Genomic DNA, 10,830 nt, shown 5'->3' on the forward strand with positions numbered 1-10,830 from the left:
CGATTAACATATAAAAAAAAATTCTTATATAGATCTTAGCGCAAAAAGTACATAAAAAACAACTAAATCATAGGACACAATATTTATAAATTTGTCCCATTTTATTAATGTTTTACGCGCATTTTTGTGTAACGTCATAACTTTAACCTTAACCTTAATATCATATGTATGTACATTTTTACGAAGTTAATGTTTCAAACTTCGGTAATTTTTAATCTTTGTGTGTAGGTTTATTATTAAAAAAAGAAAAAGGAAAAGAAAAAAAAACGCTTCCAGCGAAATATTCAATATCCAGGAGTAATTGTACCGATCGTTGACGTATGTTGGCAAAGCTTGCTACGCATGTCTTGGAAAGATCCTTTCGTAGAGGTAGGGAGAAGGTATTGAAAGATAGATAGATAGATAGATAGAGATAGAGAGAGGGAGAGAAAGAGTGAGAGAGAAGAAAGAGTGGTGGTAGCGATGATGGCGGGTGGTAAGAGGATCAGATTCGTTCGGAGACGTAAGAGGGACGTAAAAGCATAGGGGGTGCGGACCAGTCAGTGCGCGGCGGGGTGCGCTTCTCGATGCAGGTCATGATTTTGCTCCAGGTGAACGTGCAACGAAATATCCAGAATCCATTCGACAACATCAACGAGACTCGTGAATATACTTAAGAACGTTGTGTTCGCAGTGCATGGGTGTTAATATATTATATTTTTATTTTCGCTTTAAGTTTATTATTTTTTACGATATATACATATACACGTATATATATACATATATGTATATATATATATATATATATATACGTGTATATATATATATATACACACATGCATGAAAGAATCGCACGTTACCCTGTCCCTTTAATATATTTAATACTTACTATATATGGAAAAAAAATAATAGACGAAGGGATTAGGAGCCAAGGGGTGAGGAAGTAAAGAAATCGTTCGGCATGTACATACGTATGTACACGAGAAATATAAGGAAAAAAATTACAAAAAAAAGAGCAAATAAAGGAAGAGAATTTTTTTAATTAAGTCAGCATTTTTATTAACGCAATATGCTTTTGTATTGAGGAATGAAAAAATTTACTTTGGCATTAGTGTTACTTTTTCACAGATTCGCGTATTTTTGCAATATCTTTGCTGACGATCTACCCTGAACACACCTGTACAACCGAAGCCAAGTAAATTCTTACAGTGGAAGAGAAGAGAATTAAATATGATGTTGCTTCACGACTATGTTTTCTGGCGAAAAACAAAATTTTTCTGTCAGCAAGAAAAACCGGTTAATGGTGGCCCAACCATCGATTGCCCCGTTATACTGTACCCGTACGTAGCAGCATGGCTCCACAATACAGGTAGCGACAATTTACATTTTTTAAGAAAATTTTGTGTTTTTTCTTCGATATATATATATATATATATATATATATGCGTATCTCAAATTAATAATCTGTAGTAACAACGGATAGTTATCATTCTATTTTATAGGGACTTAATATACGTATATATATTTTGCGCAATAATAACTTATGTTATTGATACAAAAGACCTGTTATGTTTTTAAAGCGTCTATCTTAATTCGTAGAAGAACCTTAAAGGATATCTAATTTTTGTTACAAAGTATGCGTAGAACAGAAACTCTATACATAAATATATACATATATAAGTTACACGCTTCAAACTCTGCAACAGTTGAGAGTAAGCTTGTTGCGTCAGCCTGTTGATTATATGTACTTGAGTTCGCATTAATATTTTCACGAATTTGATGCTTCTTTTTACACACATTTCTCGTGGCATTAGTGCTGAAATAATCAGAACGTTTCGAAGTGGCAAATTGAAGATTTATATCGTTAATTAGATATTACGATGTTATATAACGTAAATAAGCGTCAAAATGTTATTTAGTTTTAGCTAGAACAGCCGTAATAGGATCAAGTCATTCAAGAATATAAAAAATTCCGATAGATTCTTGAATGTTTTAATTGTAACAAGTTCATTAATAATATATATTGTGTTTTGCTTTTATTTTGGAGGGATCTCAATTTTTGCCGATTGTAATTTTATCTTCCTTTGCCTGCAAGGAGTACGCTTCGAGCTGTTTAAAATCAATAGCAAGGTTAAAGGCCTCTGCACACCGAAAGTAGTATAACTGATCTGTTCTTTCAATCCCTTATCGTTGTCGCATATAATATTTATATAAAATATTAGGAATATTAAACGTATCGTATATACGACTGTTTTCCTTATTATCTCGAATTTATTCCATTTCATATGTATGATCATGTTTATTCTATCGCATTCGTTGTGTATGAACCTTTCGCTTTAAGAGGCTCACACATACTGCAATTTTTTCCGTTTGGCGGAAATAGATATAACGTTTTGTTACGTTCATTTCCTTATTATAAATCATTATTTTCGATAGATTAAACCGATTCAGCACGCTAGAAACATGGAGTAACATTTTCTCTCAATGGAGTGACCGGTTATAATTAGAGTAGAATTTTAGTAGGTCACTTCGATTAAGTGGATGTTCGAATAATACAATGTATTTATTATTTAACGCAAAAAAAAAATATTAGAAAATTGACTCGATTAATTGGATTATCTTATTGGGGATTAATAGTTATCTTCCTCAATAATATCATTTTCATGATGAATGAATACATTTAAATAGCTTACTTACATTGATTTGTGCCAATTCGAGTAAAAGATTTAATCTATTGGATACATTATGAAATTTCAGAGACAGATCTCACTAATCAATTCACCGATAATTTTTTTTTTTATTTTTATCATCGATCATTGAATCGAGTTAAGTTTCGAATTTCGTTTACAACTTAACGACAAGGCTTCAGGCCTTAAGTGATCAGTTGCTCCCTCCATACTCGTATCCCACTTACCCTCGAGTGGAACAACAGAGAACGTATTGAGTTCGAGTATGAAAGGGAACATCAAGAAAAGAGGGGGTAACGAGCTGGAGACCAACTCGAGCCCGCTGACCACTTGTCCAAGATAGCTGCCGATCGATCAGACTATCTCATTATTGTGAAATCTCCTTACCGTTGATGTGTACATACATTTATACATATACAAACCAGTTGTTTTTAATTGAACGTTAATTGATTTCCGCTTTTTGAAATTTTAGAATAATACTCCAAAAAATCGAACAGAACGATGTTTAATATCTATTGTATTACATATCTGAGCTTAAAGAGATTCTTCTTAGAGTTTTTCTAAGAAACTTCTTAGAGTTTTTCTTAGAGTTGTCATGTCTTGTATATTTTTTCTTTTTCCTTGTAATAATATAAAAATATATAATTTCAAATATGGTGGATTTAATGATCGTGATTTTATGAGATAAATGGCTACAGCATGAGGTCCCGTATGCGGTTACCATTTGTCCATTGTTCATTGAATTTTCCATCTTTCAAATTATACTTTTTTATGTTTAAATTATAATTACATTTAATAATTATTACTTTTTAATCTTAATACGATTATATACGACAATTTTCATTTATATCAATTATTAGAACGAAAATGATTACATCGATCTGATCGAGTTTGCTAATAATTTCCGATTAAATGATTGAATTTATGAAGTATACGACATCTTTAACTGATAGGGAGTGATATCGAGAATGAAAATATTTTAGAAAAAATCGTTGGAAGATAAACAAGTGTACGGATTATTTTTATTGAAAAAAAAAAAAATAAATAAATAATTGCAGGTTATCAACCTTCAGCATTCATCGTATTCTCATGGAAAATGTCATGATAACACGTGAGTTCAGTGCTTGCAGAACGAGGATTACCATCTTCGATTTGTATTATCTACCGATGATGTATTTCCGAAGACGGATTCATCCAGGATTTTCTCTATTTGATCTTGTGGATGAACGAATCTGGTTAATTCGTTCATTTAATACAAACGAAAACTACTGGGCCGTACATTCGCGTCAACTAATGTTTGTTGGAGTGTCAACGTATGAACCTGAATTTTGAGGAATTCGGTAATCGTTCCATATATGTTAAAGCAATTTGTGCGTTGTTACTGGAATTTGGTACTTTTTCTGAAATGTATCATAAAAATTTCATCAAGATTTTGTCGATATCGTTAATCTCGTACCATTCTTCCCCTATGCTTCCATTATTTAATACCAATTGCTTTAAGATGATACGAAAGTTACTGATTTCTGTATTTCCTAATTAAGATATTTATTTTTCAACATATATTACAATGATTTATATTCACGCAAATTATTTTTCATTTAGAATCATTTCCATATCCCGAAGTTTCTGAAACGAGAGACTCTCGGCGATATTTATTTGCAAGATAATAAATTGCCTTTCGAAACTTCTCACGTAATTTTAATTCGTTTCTTCTTGATATTACAAACTTTATTTTTCTTGTCATTATCTTTTGTTGCTGTTTTAGATGCAAAGGTATTTATGCTTTGAAGATTATAAAATGTTATCACAATAAAAAAAGAAAAATAAGATCTTTTTACTGCTGACAGACATCAACAAAACAAAATATCATTCCCCATTGTTATGAAATAATAACTATAGAAATTATACGAGTTACTTTCGTTGCTGGTGTCAAACGGAATGGCCGCCACTGTGAATTTTCAATCGATATCGTTGAGTTAAACGAATCCTAAATATACATACATATTAGAGCTTTCGCATAGAACAACTAAAAGACAATCATTTCGATTAGAAGTTTATTATACATTTGTCTCGTCATACCTAGATCAAATTTGATTATATATCAAATTGATTATATATCTAATATCATTTTAATTTTATTAATATTTACTTTTTTCGTCTTTTTACAGAACAATTTGACGATCGGTGATGAAGATCTACCTGAAGAGGCTTTCACGTTGCTGTCGGTGCTTCTAGTTGGTTCGCCAAATTTCATATTTGACTAAAATTAATTTTATATAAATGAGATATATCGTATATACGTTGCGCAATAATTTATCAATCAACAAAATTCCCTTCCGCATTCATCATTTTCAATCCTACCTATCGTTTTCTCATATTTACTCATATATATCTGTATCTTGGAAAACGTTTTCAATCCAGACTAATCCTTTTCCGATAAATAATCCAGTTTTGCCCTACTTTTAAGTCTTATCATAGCTGTCAGAACGAAGGAAGGATTATTTTTTTTTACGACAATATGTGGTACATATACACACTTACACAAAACAAATTCTGATTCTACAATTCTATATTATGATTAGACGAACCACCTCGTTATGACATTTTATGTATATATGATGTTCTATTTGAATCTCTCTATTGCGCATCGTAAGTAAGAGCAAGAAAGATAGGTATATTCAGATCTATTATTAAACAGGCTAAAAGAAGATGTTTATATAAAACACGAACACTTTTTACAGTATATCGTTATTTAGAAATTCATCGAATTTCTATTAATTTTACAGATATTTATCTAATAGTTACTAACGGAGAAACAGCATACGGTTGAATATTATTAAACGAAAATATATAAAAAATCCGAGAAATATTCATTCATCGATTTTTTATTTGAATTTTTCAGGATTCCTGCTCCTGATACTTGTATTTTTATCAGTCGCTGGCAATGTCCTAGTTTGTGTAGCAATTTACACTGACCGGGGGTTGCGAAGAATAGGAAACCTATTTCTAGCATCCCTCGCGATTGCTGACCTCTTCGTCGGTTGCTTGGTGATGACATTTGCCGGCGTAAATGACCTCCTTGGATACTGGGTCTTCGGCACGCAATTCTGCGATACTTGGATAGCTTTCGACGTTATGTGTAGCACTGCCTCTATATTGAATTTATGCGCCATATCTCTTGATCGTTACATCCACATAAAGGATCCGCTTAGGTAAATTGAACTCGACTTTATGAAGATAATATTTTTTTTTCTTTTTCTTTTTTCACTTCAAATGTAAATTCTAATACATTGTATATATGTTAATATTATCGTTGTCAGATACGGTCGCTGGGTAACAAGAAGAATTGCAACTGCCGGGATCGCTGTTGTGTGGCTATTGGCAGGTCTCATTTCTTTCGTGCCGATCAGCCTGGGTCTTCATAGAGCAGATCAGTTCCTGGTTTATGATGATGGGAAAGAGGTAACGATAGTGCAAGACTTCACATGCGACCAAAATAAATTTTGACTATTGGGACATCGATTATCTCTGAAAATATACAATACTCATGACAGAAGGATACGGGTTAAGCATCTGGAACGGATATGTAAGGATCTCTATAGAGATCGCGTGGTAGAACAATAGGAGTAGGCATACTTACAAATCATTGATCAACACTACAAGAATCTCATTCAGCCTTCTTTCGAATTCGGGCATCCGAGTAAGTGATAATCATAATGTCAGTACTCTCTCTCTCTCTCTCTCTCTCTCTCTGTTAATTATGAAGCGCAGCCTCAGTTATCGCATTGAATTTAGTTATGTGCAACGCAAATAATATGCAATATTGTATATTCACGCCTATAAGAGCGCGCATGCGCAAAAATATGTTTCCGAGCGCCGCAGATCGAGTGATTCTCTCAGCTATATATATATAAATATATATATATACTAACTAATGCGCATATTTAATAACCACACGAGAGTGGTATACGTACATAATGAGAGAAACCAAAAACGAATTGACTATAAAATGAATAGAAAAAGAATAAATAATAATGTCAATTATGGTTATACACTTTATGAAAAATATATGTAAATCCAGCTGGCATAGCTTTACGTAAGAAATGGCCTTAAGGCATGCCCTTTGCCTTGGTATACGCTTTGAACGCACAAAAAATGCTTTATAATATGCTGTACAATAATCAAATGTGTCCGATTACATTGAAACTAACGAACATTTATCTGATATTTTCTGTCGTGATAACAGCGATCATTGAATTATCCTGATTAATTGATACACCCGTTATAAAAAGAGTTGCTTACAATATTTTTCATTCTTTTTCACAGGAACATCCAACTTGCGCCCTGGACCTTACTCCTACCTACGCAGTGGTATCATCTTGTATCTCTTTTTACGTTCCTTGCATGGTAATGCTTGGAATCTATTGCAGGTGAGCATCGATAAATGATTAAACGTATGCATATATTTTCAGCGCTAAGAAAGCGTAATAAAAGTCTTTATAGTCAAAGTAGCAAAGTAGAACGTCCAGCTAACTGGTTCAATAGCGATGATACTGTATATTGTTAAACTACTACTCTCTTATGTAATATCAATAATTACTAATTCTCTTTTTCGTTATTAGACTTTATTGCTACGCGCAGAAACATGTGAAAAGTATTCGCGCCGTCACGAAGATACCGGAAGTACCTGTAGGAAAGAGCTTTCGTACAAAGAGTCGTTACAAGCCACCAAAACCGCAAATGAAGTCAAAGCCGACTAGTCCGTATCATGTGTCCGATCATAAGGCAGCAATCACCGTAGGCGTCATCATGGGCGTCTTTCTTATATGCTGGGTTCCATTCTTCTGCGTTAACATTGTTGCAGCCTATTGTAAAACCTGCATATCAGTGCAAGCATTCCAAGTATGACCGTATTTTCAGATATTAATGATAAATTAAAAAAAAAAATAAAAAAATAAAAAATACACGTCAAATCGTAAATAAGAAATCATTTCGAACGATTTTGATCTGGAAACAAATATTTGAATTTTATTCGAAGATTGCATGACATTTTTTGTATGTATGTATATATGTGTTTTTTCTTTCTTTCTTTTTTTCTTTTTTGCACTTCGCATGATTTTAAATAGAAATTTTACGTCAGGTACTCACATGGCTTGGCTATAGCAACTCGGCCTTCAACCCGATTATCTACAGTATCTTCAATACAGAATTCAGAGAAGCATTTAAAAGGATCCTAACGAAGGGTGTGCGCTCCCGAGGAAATCAGCCTTCTACTAGTGAATGTGGTGAATTTCGATCTATAGTGATACAGAAACATAATGGCTCTATGATCGAGTGTAACATCAGTCCGAGATCGAGCGCGGACAGTTCTCACGTTGGGGTTATAGCTCAGGTACATCGAGATACTATAGCCAGTGCAATATAAAAGAAAAATATTGCTTGCAAAAAGACTCTTTGCAAAAGTTTTATGTTCCTATGGCCTCGTAAATACATGTATATCTATAATGAGTATTCAGTTATTTTCCAAAGGACCATCGGTGTTGAGAGAAGCGTTTGTCATTAAGATCATTCATGCAACGTGACGATCATCGGAATTGTCTCATTGCTCTTTACGATTACTGTAATTCTGGTGCTTTTTTTTTTTTTAACTAACTCCGTCTACGTCGGGCCTTGGAAAAAAAAATATATAAAAAAGAAAAGTAATAAAAGAATTGATATATGTATGTAAATGCAATTTTTCTTGGTCGGAGTATGGATCTATACGGATGAAGAAATTTTGTCAAAAAGGATCTCATATCAAGTATTAGTTGCTAATCATAGTTACTGTACGTACTGTATGCTTATTCTTGGGACTGTAATTATAGCGCTAGTGCTTAACTAATCCGAAAATGTATAATTAGATTAGTAGATAGAAGTTGTATGAGTGAGATAAGGAGATATAAAGTTTAAATTATATTAGATTCTTAGAGAGATTTAAATAAATTCAGTGCGTAGAGACACCGGACTATGTACAAACCGAAAGTAATTAAAATAAATAGTTAGTATGTTTTGTTCTTCCAAAAAAGATCTTGTACCTTGTGCTTTTTGCCCATATTATAAATTTATTAAAATAGATTTATTAGATTCCATTTTTAAATGGTTATTAAAATCATCACAAGAATTCTTTCGTATGCGAAATTATCGTCTGCGTTTGTTCGCTTTAATTTTTTTCTTGCATGATTGTAGACTAAGGTTGGTCGAGCAGAATGCCCGCCTTTTGACCGCTACCTTGATGCCCTTCAATGAATCTCAATGATTATAGATACGATATCTTGCCCCATTTCCTACACGTATAAAATTGCACAAAACATTCAGTTATTCGCAGTGCGTAATACGGTGTGATTGTGAAAAGACAGATCTACGTAAATTTTCATTTTATCCTTTTGAGGTAAGATCTAACAGTGATTGGGGGAACTCTAGATCGTTGATTTCCTTTAAATTTTTCCGATCATAAAAATTTTCAACTTTACACGCATTGTTACAAATTCATTCATTCAAACAAATGAATAAATGAAAAAACGTTTTTATTTTTTTATTTATCAATCGTACTACATATGTATATATGTATTGTATATTCATAATATTTTAATACAGACATAATACAGATTATTTTTGTCATTCGTTCGAAATCGTTACTCTTATCAAAAGTTTATACTTTTTATGATATTACAAATGTATCGAAAAGGGTAAAATTGTCTAGACAATATGATCATCAATACTGAAAAAATCAAATTGACAAAAACGTACTTGCTTCTTGTTTATTTATTTATTATATATTTTATTTATACATTACATTAAGTAAATGAACTTGATAAATGCAGATGCATCCACGTCCGTTGATAGTAATTTTACTTCTATTCGTCGTGACGGAAAGAAGCAATTGTGACGATAAAGCAGAGTGGTATTTCGGTTTACGTTCTGCCTTGAAAAATTGTCCTTCGATGCCATGGAACAATCTCAGTCAGGATGATTTTTTTGATGTCTTTCGTCAATGTATACAACAACGGGCTCTCAACTTTTTGGATTCCCTTCTTGTCGACGATATCATACCGGTTATCGATGGAATCGATTTAATTAGATTTCAAGATAATTCCACGTCTTTACCAGATGAAATGGCTAAGTACGTCCTTGATTATCGAAACTGAACCATGAAACATTGAATATTGAATTGTAAATAATATTTTAACGAATACACAAATGTTATTATCTTTCGTCAAATTCATATTCTCTCTTTCAGAAAGGAAAATATGTACAATGAGACAGAAGACACTTCAAATTGGACAGGAATAGTTCTAAATCGATTGACAGGCATTCTACGCACGCACGTTTTAAAGATCGATGTTGATCACATAGTTAACACTATATCTTCGCCCATGAATGAAACTGAAATAGATAGATCTGATAGTAATAATACCGTTCAAGGTAATAAATGATATTATCTTTTAGAAAAATTTTAAAAAAGCTTCTTAATTGGATTATCTTTCACATTGGATTATCTATTTGCTGATATATTTCTTTTTTTCTTCTTTTATTTTATTATCAGGACGAAGGCGCCGCCATCGACGACGTCATAATGTAATGCCTCTGATGATGATGGGTCTATTGTTGATGGGTTCAATACTTGTACCAATGGGTTTTCAGTTCCTTGCCGTTCTTGGCGGTAAAGCTTTAATTCTTGCTAAGATGGCTTTGTTATTGTCAAGTATACAAGGACTCAAGAAGATAGCAACCAACGGTGTGAATTATGGCTTATATCATGCACCTGTATCTGAAGCTTGGCATGAAAGAAGTCATCAAGAAACGCCAACACATTTTGATTTACCCTATCCGATACACGCTCAGACACACGCTTGAAATTCGTATTTACGATCAACGATACGTGTCGATCAACTTTAATGAATTTTTTCATCGTAACATATACTCGGTCGTATTTTTCATATATATATATATATATGAAATATATATATATATATATATATATATATATATATATATATATCAGTTAATACGTTTTGATAGGTACGTATCTATATACGTGCAACAAGTAGACAACTTCTAAGTTGTTAACGTTTCTTGTTATTTTATTTATGTTGAACATCTCTTATGTCGATATTGATTCTTTCTT

The 10,830-nt window shown here is 32.6% G+C and overlaps 2 protein-coding genes across 7 annotated transcripts; both read left to right on the plus strand.

The window, feature by feature from the left end:
• The first annotated feature begins 500 nt into the window (after positions 1-500).
• Positions 501-9,257, plus strand: Dop1 (dopamine receptor, D1). Of its 5 annotated transcripts, none has more exons than XM_085659605.1 (8): positions 501-642; positions 1,108-1,348; positions 3,725-5,878; positions 5,987-6,128; positions 6,993-7,096; positions 7,289-7,568; positions 7,807-8,058; positions 8,892-9,257. In XM_085659605.1, the coding sequence occupies exons 3-8, from the start codon at positions 5,718-5,720 to the stop codon at positions 8,949-8,951; spliced, it is 999 nt and encodes a 332-aa protein (XP_085515731.1). In that variant the 5' UTR covers positions 501-642; positions 1,108-1,348; positions 3,725-5,717; the 3' UTR covers positions 8,952-9,257. The 5 variants fall into 5 exon arrangements, with proteins under 5 accessions (XP_085515731.1, XP_085515729.1, XP_085515732.1 ...); XM_085659603.1 differs by lacking the exon at positions 501-642 and having other exon boundaries at positions 805-1,348; positions 3,725-3,979; positions 4,835-5,878; XM_085659606.1 differs by lacking the exon at positions 501-642 and having other exon boundaries at positions 805-1,348; positions 4,835-4,904; positions 5,569-5,878.
• On the plus strand, positions 9,033-10,626 carry Osi23 (DUF1676 domain-containing protein Osi23). 2 transcript variants are annotated; one of them, XM_085659608.1, is made up of 4 exons: positions 9,033-9,093; positions 9,527-9,825; positions 9,943-10,127; positions 10,249-10,626. In XM_085659608.1, the coding sequence occupies exons 2-4, from the start codon at positions 9,527-9,529 to the stop codon at positions 10,557-10,559; spliced, it is 795 nt and encodes a 264-aa protein (XP_085515734.1). In that variant the 5' UTR covers positions 9,033-9,093; the 3' UTR covers positions 10,560-10,626. The 2 variants fall into 2 exon arrangements, with proteins under 2 accessions (XP_085515734.1, XP_085515733.1); XM_085659607.1 differs by lacking the exon at positions 9,033-9,093 and having other exon boundaries at positions 9,521-9,825.
• The last annotated feature ends 204 nt before the right edge of the window (positions 10,627-10,830 follow it).

Source organism: Vespa mandarinia, chromosome 10 (genome assembly GCF_050613455.1).
Source record: "Vespa mandarinia isolate Hongniang chromosome 10, ASM5061345v1, whole genome shotgun sequence".
NCBI classification, from domain to species: domain Eukaryota; kingdom Metazoa; phylum Arthropoda; class Insecta; order Hymenoptera; family Vespidae; genus Vespa; species Vespa mandarinia.

Bases quoted from the DNA above. Each gene is read 5' to 3' on its own strand.
- Osi23 (XM_085659607.1), top strand. From the start codon at position 9,521: ATGCAGATGCATCCACGTCCGTTGATAGTAATTTTACTTCTATTCGTC. The intron at 9,826-9,942 runs GTACGTCCTTGA...TCTCTCTTTCAG, and splicing joins TTACCAGATGAAATGGCTAA to AAAGGAAAATATGTACAATG. The intron at 10,128-10,248 runs GTAATAAATGAT...TTTTATTATCAG, and splicing joins TAGTAATAATACCGTTCAAG to GACGAAGGCGCCGCCATCGA.
- Dop1 (XM_085659605.1), top strand. From the start codon at position 5,718: ATGACATTTGCCGGCGTAAATGACCTCCTTGGATACTGGGTCTTCGGC. The intron at 5,879-5,986 runs GTAAATTGAACT...TATCGTTGTCAG, and splicing joins CACATAAAGGATCCGCTTAG to ATACGGTCGCTGGGTAACAA. The intron at 8,059-8,891 runs GTACATCGAGAT...GCATGATTGTAG, and splicing joins ACGTTGGGGTTATAGCTCAG to ACTAAGGTTGGTCGAGCAGA.